General features: G+C 35.2%; 1 protein-coding gene across 1 annotated transcript in view; it reads right to left on the reverse strand.

Moving 5' to 3' along the window:
- Positions 1–1533: 1533 nt before the first annotated feature.
- The window catches only part of ERCC2 (ERCC excision repair 2, TFIIH core complex helicase subunit), a 2230202-nt gene continuing 2217750 nt past the window's right edge, over positions 1534–13985 (reverse strand). The window contains exon 23 of the mRNA XM_044070725.1: positions 1534–2430. Within this exon, the coding sequence (XP_043926660.1) occupies positions 2338–2430 (93 nt within the window). The 3' untranslated portion in view covers positions 1534–2337. The remainder of the gene's footprint in view (positions 2431–13985) is intronic.

Genomic DNA, 13985 nt, shown 5'->3' on the forward strand with positions numbered 1-13985 from the left:
GACCTGTTTGTCTTTTTTGGGTGCAATGGTAAGATTTAGCTGGGTAGTTCCTGCTGAAATTAGTAGCCTATGCCTGTAAAAGTTGATTTACAGATCTTGCTCTTTTTCTGCAATCTTTTTAAAACTCCTTGAGCGAGAGGATGGCCCAAACAGCAGATTGTAGTCCAGACATGCATTAAAGAGCAGTGTGCCTTTATATAGTCTGAAATAGGATGAGTTCTAAGAGTAACAGACCCCATTGTTACTGTTGTGCAGGATGCTGCCACATCAACATAACTGCATTTCCCGTGAGTGCTTTGAATCCTGAGGTGAAAGGTCACAAAGTTCAAGCTTCTCTAGCTTCAGGTTCTTAGAGTCTTCATTCCCTCTGCCTTTGTTCTTCCCTTTTTCAGCAGGGATTGCTGATAGAAAAGCAGGTCTGTCTTCCCTCTTAGGAATTTTGGAAAAAAAAGCAAAACAGGAGGGGAAGAAAACTCCTTTGACTTTCTCTTCTTTTAGAGTGAGATTTCCCTTCTTATGAGATCTATTATTATCCTTATCACAAGACTTACAGGAACTGGAAGGCTATGGAAACCATCACAATGGGAAAACCTTTGAAAATATTTTAATCCTACTAGCAAGTTAAGAAGTGCTCATCAAATACAGTGCCAATGCTACAATTGTAATATAAATGAGAAACACCCAGACAAACCACATACATAGAATGGTGGTCCTGTGAGGATGTGCACTTTTACAGAGACAATCCAGAAACCAGCTGTAGTACCTAGACAGAATATCAAGTCCATCTACACTCTACAACAGACACTGCAGAATGGCATCGCTGTTAGAGGGTGAGGAGAACTAGGCAGCAATAATACCAAGAAAAAATTGGAAACCCTCACTAAAGGCAACAAAATCATCCCTAAGGCAGGAAATATAACTCAAAGCTCATGTCACAGCTGTTTGAAATCTCATGCATTCAAAAGGCAGAAGACTCATACCTCTCAACTGTACAGATTTTTGCCCTATTTTTCTGACAAATTAGTGGCAAACCATTAAAGACTTAAGTTAAAAAATGGCAGACATTTGAGTTTCAGACTTCATACCCTTCAGAAAATCCATGCTAATGCAAAACCTGTTATTCTATCAACTTTCTAAGTTTGTAAGAGCAAAATTAAAAAAAATGTCCTTATTTTTGAACTTTTGTCCTGCTTTTATTTATGGCTTTGTCCAGATTTCTTGCTCTAAGAGGTTGAGAGGTATGGGAGAAGTACACAAGAGATAATCAGATGGGGGTGGAACAGAAGCCAGGAAATGACTGCATCACTACAGGAGACTTGAGCTGATTCAAGAGAACAGCAGAATGAACAAGACATTATCAGATTTGAATGTTATGAAATTGGCAAAAATCTGGCTTACACACTGCCAGTGAAGGATGAAGGCTGGCAGCTGAATGACAACTGTATGCATCTCTACACACCACAGATACATTGTTCTTTATCCTTAAAGCACACATTTCACACTGTGAACAAAGGAACTCAAAACAAATCAAAGTGAAATAAGAGATTCATGTAACAAAACTTTATTTAAAATGTCATTCAATGTCTACTGTACAATATATCCCTTCTCACAAGAGGGGTTAACACTCCTTTTTGAGCTTCAGCTAACAGTTTCTTGCTTACACATGAACATTCCTTAAATAAGACAGAGGGAAAATGTTAATTCTCATTTCACTGTGTAACAATAGATTAACAATTTATAGGAATGATGCTGCATTATTAAAAAGTTTTGTAGTTGCATCTTTATATTTTTATGCATTTATAGTCACTGGTCTGACATTGATTAGTTGCCTTGTACAGTAAAAATACTACCAGAAGGTAGAAAAAAAAGTTAAATGCAAGATCTTATTACAACAGTTCCTAGGGGAGAAAAATACTCTTTTTCTTAACTGTCATACACTGGACTGGTTCTTATCGTTTTTGAAAAACAAACCAAAGCAGGTAACACTTCTAACTGCCTTCATGCAAGCAAATAGAAAGTCACGGGAGAAGACATATTATACCTCAAATCGCAAATAATCAGTGCAATTTCACTTAGAAAAACATTTATAAAACTGAGCATGGTGGTTTGTACAGTGGCTGTCGTAACACTTGGGAAAAAGCTGCATGAGCAGAAAAGTCCATGACCTTACAAACCTCAGGAAGCCCACATAACAAAATGTTTTCTCACTGTTCTGACACATGATTAAATAGTCCTATGATGACTTGCAGCTTTAGATAAAACCTAACTCCAGATGTTAATATTCTGTACCCACTTTGCTTCAGGAGATGCTCAACATCCATCATGCCGCTTTGGTTTTCAGATCTGGTGTGTGATTTGCTCAATCTTCTGTAACATCTCTTCAGACTGTAGCTGAGCCAGTGTTAGCAATGACAACCCCAGCTGGTCCTCCTTGAGGGACAAAGGAAAGGCAAAGCACTTACTTGGTAAATTCTGGACAAACTTGCAGCTTTAGTTCAAAAGACATTTCTGATATGATAGATATCACTGATAAATTAATTCTTGACATTTTACATGATAGTTTGCTTTTTTAAAAAAAAAAATTTGTGTGAGTAATAAAACAAACTGACAATGAAAAGCACACCCAATATAAAGGCAAAGCACCATCCAATGTCAAGGAAGTCATCATTCAGTGACGAAAAATACTAAATATGTATACTTTCAGTAACAAAAGGGAGATATTTTCATATAAAGCAACACAATATAACCAACTTCTACAGGAAATAGAAGCAAGTACTCTCAACAGCTCAAAGAAATAAATTTAAACAAGCATATCTTAAAACATAGGAAAGACCGCTAAAAGACATGTTACACAAATAAATATCAGTGTAAGTATGTGTGTATACATATATACACACACACACACATATATATATATATATATATATATATATATATATATATATATACACACACACACATATATATATATATATATATATATATATATATATATATATATATATACGCACAAAAAAACACTACCTTAATATACAGATATTAAGATTCTTACAGTGGTAATAAGCTAAATGAAAATTCACATTAAAGTTAAAACAAACATCAGCAAGTCAATCAGTGTAGGAACGCTTCGGCTGGCGTCTCAAAAAGCTATCCAGCAACGTAGTTCAGCCAAAAATAAAGAATCCAACGACTCAAAGAATCCAACGACTCAAAGGAATAACACAGGAACGTTCTTTATTCAGTTAGCGCTTTCACCCAACAAGGGCTTCCTCAGACTGTACAAAAAAGAAGCTAGCACAGTCCTTTATATAGCCAGCCAATGACATCAATAAAACAATTAATCAGTTTTAAAAACAATCAAACTATCATTATTTAAGGCGTTTTCCTTTTATAAAGCAAAATATTAATTATAATGTTTCCTAATCAGAATCAATCTACATCTATATAAAATATGTATGTATTTAATAGCAAATGAATATATATACTGTATTTAAAACATTTAAAAACTGTCTCACTATTATTTCAATACTAATACCTGTCATTCACAATTCATCCACAAGATGGTACTATATCACATAATAAATATTGAATGTTAAAAAACAATAATAATAATCTACATTTATATAAAATAGATGTATATGTGTATATAAAAAATTAAATATACATATACATTTAAATTTATTGAACCTTATACATTAAATGTTTCATTTTTCAGCAAATGCTTAAAATTAATGAATGGTACTATAACACATGATGGATCTTTAGTGCTATAATATATATAAGGTCATATTTCATAAATGCATATTGTTTTCTCAGACCATAACTCTTTTAAAATATGTGCATGCCTGCAAGCTAACTGTACTACCTACAAAATGATCTTTACTACCTACAAAATAATATGAATAAGAGCCTTAATACATTCTAGAGTTTCAACCCTCTTCCTGGTCTCCTTTTCTTTAAAAATGGATGTAAGCTGACTTTGTCATTAAGACCAGGTGGATGGTCAGCCTTACATCTAATAATCCATTTAGTTTCCATTTCCAGGGTAAGGGTTTCTAGGTCCCCTCCCCTAGAAGTAAAATTTATAGTTTGTATAACAAAGAAACTAAATTTATGTGTGTTGCCCCTCACTTTTTGATGTTTGGCTAGGGCATTACGCTCATCACCTAGCCTCATGCTGTAATCATGCTCCCTAATCCTTTCTCTTAACTGTCTGTTTGTTTTACCAATGTAAAACGCTGTACAGGAGCAACACTGGGCTAAATAGATAACATTCTCTGTTCTACATGTAGTGCCAGTGAAGAAGTTGAATACTCTACCTGAAACCGGTAGTTTAAATACTGTGTCAGTGTTTATAAGGCCACATTGGTTACAGTTTTGACAAGGAATTGTGTTAGTAAAATGTGTGGTCTGCTCACATCGAGTCTTATGGCATAACATTCTTTTCAAATTTATCTTATTCTTATAACAAAATCTTGGTCTCCCACCAACCAAATTACTAATTTAATTGTCTATGCCTAAAACATGCCAATGTTTTTCTACAACAGCTCTAATATCATATACGTCACTCGTATAAAACAATGGTAGGCTAACAAATGTATCCCTGTGTTGTATCTCTTTTGTATCACAAGTCTCATGTATTCCTATATTCATAAGGCTAGAGAAATATGGTCGAGCTCTTGTATCTCTCATTTCTCGAACATCCAATATGGTTTGATCAACTTGCACTTCACTATAGTGTCTATCCAGTAACCTAGATTTTAATCCTATTATCTCCTCTCTAAAGCCAACCTCTGTGGGATTGAGTCTTGAGGCTCTCATGATCTGGCCTTTAATCACATTGTCAAATATATGTTTGGGGTGCATACTAGTTCTATGTAATAAAGTGTTCCTAAAACACTCTTTCCTATGCACTGACGTATTAACAATACCATTTGGTAACCTCATTATATTAACATCCAAGAAAGACACAAATACCTTGGAATAATTCATAGTAAAGCATAAGAAGTCTGTGAGTCCATTAATATCTTTCTCAAATTCAAGTAATGTAGACTACCGGTTTCAGGTAGAGTATTCAACTTCTTCACTGGCACTACATGCAGAACAGAGAATGTTATCTATTTAGCCCAGTGTTGCTCCTGTACAGCGTTTTACATTGGTAAAACAAACAGACAGTTAAGAGAAAGGATTAGGGAGCATGATTACAGCATGAGGATAGGTGATGAGCGTAATGCCCTAGCCAAACATCAAAAAGTGAGGGGCAACACACATAAATTTAGTTTCTTTGTTATACAAACTATAAATTTTACTTCTAGGGGAGGGGACCTAGAAACCCTTACCCTGGAAATGGAAACTAAATGGATTATTAGATGTAAGGCTGACCATCCACCTGGTCTTAATGACAAAGTCAGCTTACATCCATTTTTAAAGAAAAGGAGACCAGGAAGAGGGTTGAAACTCTAGAATGTATTAAGGCTCTTATTCATATTATTTTGTAGGTAGTAAAGATAATTTTGTAGGTAGTACAGTTAGCTTGCAGGCATGCACATATTTTAAAAGAGTTATGGTCTGAGAAAACAATATGCATTTATGAAATATGACCTTATATATATTATAGCACTAAAGATCCATCATGTGTTATAGTACCATTCATTAATTTTAAGCATTTGCTGAAAAATGAAACATTTAATGTATAAGGTTCAATAAATTTAAATGTATATGTATATTTAATTTTTTATATACACATATACATCTATTTTATATAAATGTAGACTATTATTATTGTTTTTTTAACATTCAATATTTATTATGTGATATAGTACCATCTTGTGGATGAATTGTGAATGACAGGTATTAGTACTGAAATAATAGTGAGTCAGTTTTTAAATGTTTTAAATACAGTATATATATTCATTTGCTATTAAATACATACATATTTTATATAGATGTAGATTGATTCTGATTAGGAAACATTATAATTAATATTTTGCTTTATAAAAGGAAAATGCCTTAAATAATGATAGTTTGATTGTTTTTAAAATTGATTAATTGTTTTATTGATGTCATTGGCTGGCTATATAAAGGACTGTGCTAGCTTGTTTTTTGTACAGTCTGAGGAAGCCCTTGTTGGGTGAAAGCGCTAACTGAATAAAGAACGTTCCTGTGTTATTCCTTTGAGTCGTTGGATTCTTTATTTTTGGCTGAACTACATTGCTGGATAGCTTTTTGAGACGCCAGCCGAAGTGTTCCTACACTGATTGACTTGCTGCTTTTTATTAGGAACGCTGCTTCTCCTGTGGAATACTTTTGCTATTTATTTTATTTAAAACAAACATCAAATGATTCAGTACCTCATCCATAATCAAAACCAAACAAACTGAAGAAATGAACAAAAATGCCAATCCGAGTATTCCTAAACTTCCAGCAGGTTTTGTTGTTTGTATTGATTAATTAATTATTCCAAAAACTCAAGCCCTTGCCTGTCAAACATGCAAATGAGTTATTTGTGAAAGGCAGAGTTTTTAATTAAACCCACAGGGTAGCACCATTGGCATAACTCTTTTGGCACCAGTTTGCTTTGAATACATTCACTGAAGTATAATACTTCTAATTGTAGTTTTTTTGTATTTCAACAGTTTCTGATCAAATGTTTTCAAGTTCAACAGCAAAGTTATTTGAGTTGCTTCACTTAAATCAGAAACTGAAGTAGTAGTTGTACCAAAGCCTGCCAAGCCAGTAGATTCTTTTAAATAGTCCAGAACCAGCGAAATAGTTGGATTACCAGGAGGGAGTTGATGGAAAACAGTCCTTTCTGCAGCAATATTTCCGACTAACGAATTTGTGGCTTGGCTTGCTTCAGGTTGCTCATTCAAATAATTACTCAGTGATGCCGATGAAACACTGGCATATGTCATATTGTATTCTGGCATACCTGAGGTGTTAGTCATCCTAGCTGAACTTCCAGAAGCAATATGTGTGGTGTCCAGTCTGGAAATTCTCCTCGACAGGTCATCCACTCTCTTAGTAAGCTGCTGGATCAGAGCAGTGAGGATAGCATCGGCATTCGCCTCTGCTGTAGAGCCTCCTGCTCCATTCAAGTTTCTTTCTTTGGAAAACAAAGATTGGGAAATAGGGCAACTCCCACTGGCCATCGTACACGCTAAACACTTGTAAAACCAAAAAACAAAACCAAACAAACTGAAGAAATGAACAAAGATGCCAGTCCGAGTATTCCTTAAATTTCAGCAGGTTTATTGTTTTGATGATTTATTGATTGATTAATTAATAATTCCATAAACTCAAGCCTTTGCCTGTCAGACATGCAAGGGCTTGAGTTTTTGGAATTATTAATTAATCAATACAATCAACAAAACAATAAACCTGCTGGAAATTAAGGAATACTCAGACTGGCATTTTTGTTCATTACCTCACCCATAATGAAATGACTTTTCAGGATTTCAAATATCAGCTTACAAAATGTACACAGTTTGTTTCAACATCAAACTCTAAATAAAAAATAAATAATTTAAAAAAAAACTGGAAAGTAGAAAAAAACTACATCACTCCCAATACTTCGTAGCAGTGTCAGTGGCTTAACAGGTAGCATGCTTGTCTTTTGATGCTGGAAGACCAGAAGACTGTGGGGTTTTATTCCCAAATCAGGTGCTTACATTTACTATTCAAATACATAAACTTTGTGCAGCATAAGGAAGCTACTGTACTTTTGAGTTTGCAGTCCTTTGGATGAGACCTTAACCCAAGGTCTCATATGCCTGAGATAGTGCTAATCCAGTGGGATGTAAAAGACTATATGGCAGTTTACAGAAAAAAGTAGGGGTGCTTTATTGTTAAAGTCTTGTTCACAACATATTACAACTCAATGTATACACATTCTATACAAACCATATAATTCAATTGTTTTTCCTCCATTCTTTTTCTTCTCTTTAACCATTCTTCCAACCATAACTCCTTATTTTTAATACAAGCTAACTACTTACTCATCTCTGTCTTTTAATTTTCAGAACTGAAAAGAGATGTATGGAGACTTCCAAGATGGCTGTGCACTGATCAACATGTTGATTAGAGTTCTAATTGTGAGACAACAGAAACTTTTGAAAGCAGTCAACAATACAATTTATATGGGTAAATTCAGTTACTGGTGATCACTACATTGTGTGGATATTAACAGCAAAGGAATCAGGAAAGTAAGAGAAAATAAACTAGAAAAAGAAAATAAAAAACTCTGCTGAGGAGCAGCCTTGTAGCTGTTCAACAAAAAGCAAATTAGGTGTCAGCCTCAGTAAAGGAGATAGCTTCCAGTAATTAAGAGGAAAAAATAAATGCATTCAGATATATGCAATCAAATGCCAAAAAAGGTCGGAAAGAATAAATGAAGCTTTAAGCAGCTATTCAGATGAGCAAATACAACTGCATTAATTACAGGATGAAATGGTGGAAAGACTGACTGCATATGAGGCTCCTCAAAAATAACATTCATAAAGCAGTAGAGCTGAAAGACAGAGAATGCAGAGAAAACCTGAGATTTATTACTGCATCAGAGAAACTAGAAGGAACATGCTGTATTCATTTTATGAAAGTACAAATAGCAAATAGACCCCCGGTACTCCACAGTAGGACTGGTTATTAGAAAGGGCACACTGTAATGCCCCAACTTTGCCCATCAGAAATAAGCCAAGACCTACAGAAATGATGTAGTCACATCAGCAGAAAAAAGCCGCTTCTGACAAAAATTTGGAAGAAAGGTAAAGTATTATCAACTGGAGACACTGAAGTGTCCGTGGAAAATGATTACTCATTGTACACTAGGCAAAAGAGAGAGCTTATACTTGCAATCAGAGGGTGCTGAGAGGCAGCTGTGAAATTTAACTTGCTATACTCAGCTGTTGTCAGATTTTTTTTTTCCCTGAAGGAGCAGAGACATATTTGGATCGAGAAAAAGTAAAGGAGGAAATAAAAAGTTAACCCAGCAAAAAGTGAACCACCAGATTGACGTGGATTCTACATCTCATTCTTCTGATAATGGTACAGTTCATAGACAGAATTTGCCAATAAAACCTTTTCCAATGCTCTAAAGGACAATGATTGAGCAACAGAAAAAAAAATAGGAGTATCTTAGAAATAAAACCACATACTTGTGTAAGATGGTCAAGATGATGAAAAAGAAAGCCAGGAAGAATGGGAAAGGAGGAAGTAAATGGATGAACTTCAAAGTCATCTCCAAAGAATGCAGTTTGGACATGAAAACTATGTGTTAGCAGGAAGTGGAAGGAACAGAAAAAAAAAGACTGGAAGTTGTCAAACTGATGTGAGGACTTTAAAGTATAATTTCCATTTCATTATTAATTTTGGAAGGATAACAAAGGAACTTAAATTGTAACCAAATAAAAATATTTTTTCTTTTTTTAGTTGTTGTGTGTTTTGGCTTTTCCCGGTTACGGGTCGCCACAGCGGAACTCCGGTCCGCTAATGATTCGTAGTTGATTTTTACGTGCCGAGTTACCAGCCCTGATGCACAACCTTCAACAAAGGTACGCCCATTCACGCATGTCTCCACGCAGAGGACGCTCTAGCTGAGAATCGAACCGGACAGCGTCTTACTGTGAGGCGACAACGCCACTCGCAGCACCACCACCGCGGGTTTGTGTATTATAAATTTCTTGAAAAGTACTTCTGTAAAGTATGCAGAGGTACTTTAAATTTGAGATAGAGTGTTTTATCAGTGACTGCTAATAATGGTAAAGAAAACACTTCTCTTTTTTTCATTACCAACTACAATGTAACTGGAATTCATACTGCAAATAGATAAAGAATAGATACAAGGTGCATAAGATTGTGATCTGGGAAGAAGTTGAAGTGAGCTATTACATGTGTGTATTAAACTATGATGGCTCCCTCTTGTGTTATGCATAATGGTAGAAGTTTTCACTAAAATCATGCAGCATTTCAGACGAGTTATGCCATGCAACTCCAGAACTCTTAGATCGTCTTTTTTTTTATCTGCCAGCAGATGGTTGCAGTTGCAGATAAACTGTCTGCAGGCATAGGCAATTAATCAGAAAATGGCTGAACTGTGAACCTTGAGACACCTGATAAGAAAACATTAAAACTAGTACTTGCAGAGGAAGTGACAAACACTTCAGTGAGACTAAATATGATACACTGAAGGGAAGACAAGCAAATACATTTCTGGTAACATCCCTTTGATATAAATCACAGCAATGCAAAATCCATTCATTTAATGGTAGCCAGGGCAATTTTTCTTAAGGCTAAAAATCAGTTAAGTGAGAGGATGCAAATTGTTTTCAAAGCTGGGTGGGAAGTGAGATGGATGACATAGGTGCAGGATGGAACACAGGCTCCAACATGCATTTTCAGCATGATTAAATCTAACTTTAAAATGGATAAAGCCAATGGGTGCAGCTGTCTATCTGGGGTAGCTATCCATTTACAGATGGCTAACTTTCCTTTCTGGAAAATGTGTATATAGTTGTCTGCATTTGCTGGAAGTTAAAAGGGGTTGGCGGTAAAAATGTACAGTTTTTGCATATTTTTATTGAAACAAAATCTTTGTAAAAATGTGACATTGGTTCAAACAGAGATGAGAATCTGCAACTGCATATAACAATAGTTTGTCAAACATTAATGTGTGTATGTAAGTTGCAAGTAAAACTTATGTAGAGAACATGTGAAACTAATACCATCTTTTTATAATGGCTGCTATCAGTCACCTCATGGAATGTGAATGGCACTGCAGGTACAGACAAAAGGCAAAGACTACTGCATTATATTAAGAACTATAGGATACAAATAGCAATGTTATAGGAAACACCCTAATATAAAAATTAACGTGAATTTAGCAAAGGAAGGATTTCAGAATGATCATGCAGTAGAATATCAGGGATAAAGGGAAAGGGGGAGAAGAAAGACAACAATGGTAAATTTGTGGTAATAAGGGGTTGCTGGCAGGGAAGAAGGATTACACTGGCTTGTATTTATATTCCACCTAAAACTACTATTAAGGAACTTAAGAAAATTGTGGCAAGATAACTAGCTTCCATCAGTGAATTCTAATCAGAGGTGAGGACTTGAACTCTATATACAAATAATGAAGATATACAAGGAGGACCTGGAAAGGAAAATAGAACAAAGGAAGGCAGATTTCTGAAGAAAGATATGAGAATGTTTGGGATAGAAGACATGAAATTACATGCATAAACCCAGACTAACTTTGCATATTATTCCCCAAGGTACAATAGCTGGATTAGACTGGACAGAAGTTATATTTCACAACAGCATGGGTATGTTATTAAAAACTTAACACACATCAGATAACTACTTCAGATCATGCACTAATAAAGACTGTAATAAAGATGCAGGCTAACCAACTTCCAAGACGGCTGCACATTGAGTAACAACTTAACTCAAGCTCTCTCAGTGTGAAAACAGAAACTTAGCAGAGGAAGCCAGTGAACCTAGACTTCTGGTTAAATTTCAGTAACTGTCTAGTAAGTGCACTGCATGGATGCCAGGAAAAAGAAATACAGAGGACCCGAAGGAAAATCAGCTAAAAAAGTGATTAAAAAACACCGACTGAGAAAAACTACTGTAGCTGTTCAACAAAAAGCAGTGCAAGCTCCTGGGATGACTTCCAGTAACCTAGAGGAAAGTATAAGGCAATTGCACAGAGACCTGACTAAAATAAATGAAACACTGATGGAGTATATAAACTCAAACAATAAACAGCTGGAAAAAAAAATGGAAGAAGCTTTAAACAGATATTCAGGTAAGGTGATAAAACTGCAAGACTCAGAGGTCAAAATAAAGAAAAAGCTGGCTGGATATGTGACTGCACAAGAAGAGCAGTTTCAAAAAAATAACAGAATTAGAGAACACAGCATGTAGGGAAAATCTGAGATGTACTTTACCTGAGAAGCTGGAAGGAACAGACTGCATTAATTTTAAGAAAGCACAAATCAGCAACTGGACTGGTACTCCACAACAGGAATTGTTAACTGAAAGGGCACATTGTGTGCATACTCCAAACCTGGCTATGAGAAAACAACCTAGAACTTTAATAGTAAATATGCAATCTTACAGCAGAAGGAGTTGATTCTGACAAAACTGTGGCAGAAGGACAAAGTACTAAAAGTGGGAGACAGCAGTGTGTTTCTGGAGAATGACAACTCTTACACCAGGCAGAAGAGGAGTAAATGTATCCAATTATTCAGGGAATGTTGTGAAGCAAGCATGAGATTCAAACTGCTGTACCCAGCTATCTTCAAAATATTTCCCCCTGGAGGAACACAATCAATTTTTGATGAAATAAATGCTAAGGAAGAAATACAAAAGTGTGTCCAATAAAAAGTGATGTGAAACAGAAGGAGATTCTGCCTTTTCTTCATCTGGTAATAAAGATCAAAGAGAGTGTGCCAGTGAAACTTTTACCAGTGTCTCAATGGAAAATGCTTGTGGAAGAGAGGAAAAAGGCACAAGCTTTGAATAGAAGACTCGAGAGTACACTGGAAATGAAGCAGAGACAGGGTTTGGGAGAAGGAGATGAACAGGAATAGCACAAGTAAATCAGGAAATACTGGACTTTCTTGGACTTTGTTAAACTTATAGGGGACTCTGAAGCTCATGCCCTGCTTCATGTCATTAACATTTGGAGAATAAAATCAGTAACTTGGAAAATGACAAATGTGGGATTAAAAAGCAATAAACGTGACAGAACAAGAAAATCTGGAAATATTGGAATTTTTTGGACTCTACTGAACTTGCAGGGGACTCTAAAGTATATGCCCTACGTCACGTCATTAATATTCAGAAAAAATATTCAGGAGAGGGAAAGAGCAGGGAGAAAGGTAACTAAGTAAATCAAATTTTCTTAAAAGTAATATTTTATAGTGCATGATTTTCTTTGTGCACTATAAAGTAAAGTTTTTCTCAGTTATTTTTTTTCAAGTGTAAGGGGGTTACTAATGTAAACAGGTGCTCCTGTTTTTTTTTTTCTCTCTCTCTCTCTCTCTCTCTCTCTCTCCTTGTTCAGTTTTAAGAAATGTAGGCACTGGAATGTAAAGAAAGAAGAAAAGTCTGATAAAAAAATGACAAAAGAAAACAATTGATGTACTTTTTCTCATTCTTGCATAGCAGAATGACAGGGTTAAGGCCATTAGCTTAATCTAATAATAAGTTTTAAGAGAAAGCAAGTAAATGAAAATTAATATTGAATAGTATAAGGCTTCTTTTCTAGTAAATAGTTTGTGTCTGGTTCTCATGTCTCTGACAATCTGATAAAGAGAAATGGCTTGGACAAAATGTTTTCTGAAAACAGTCAAGTATTTTCCCAGATGATAGAGCTATAAAAGACAAGACAGTACCAGTCAGCACTTACTAATACAGATTATACCATGCATCTTAGCATAGATAACTTTTCTTTTAGGTTACACTGGATTCTGTGTATGTGGCTATCAGTTTGGAACATCTGTTCCTATTAGGAGGGTAAAACTTCAATATTTGAAGATGTACATAGTTTTGTGTGCTAGTGTTACTATTAAGTTAAAAGATTTTAAGAGGATATTGGGGGTGTATTTTTGTTTAAGGCTTTTCAATAAAACAAAAAGTTCTGTAAGATGTGACAGGCTCAAATGGAGATGACAAGAATCAACTGTATAAAAGATTAACCTGCCATACAGTATTTGCATGTAACATAAGATGATATACATATCAAGTGGGAATAACAATCTCTCAAGAATATGATGCTTTCTATAATGTCATTAAATGTTAATTGTTCCACAGATAAATACAAAAAAAAAGTAGTGAACTATATTTAAAAATGTAGATTACAAACAGCTATGCTACAGGAGACACACTTGGAAAGAACTGAACATGTGAATTTGATAAAGAAAGGTTTTCAGGATGATTATTCAGTGCAATACCCGGGGCAAAGGAAGAGAAGAATACTTATA

This window comes from Protopterus annectens, chromosome 1.part0 (assembly GCF_019279795.1).
Source record: "Protopterus annectens isolate FY-2018-M chromosome 1.part0, PAN1.0, whole genome shotgun sequence".
Lineage (NCBI taxonomy): Eukaryota > Metazoa > Chordata > Ceratodontiformes > Protopteridae > Protopterus > Protopterus annectens.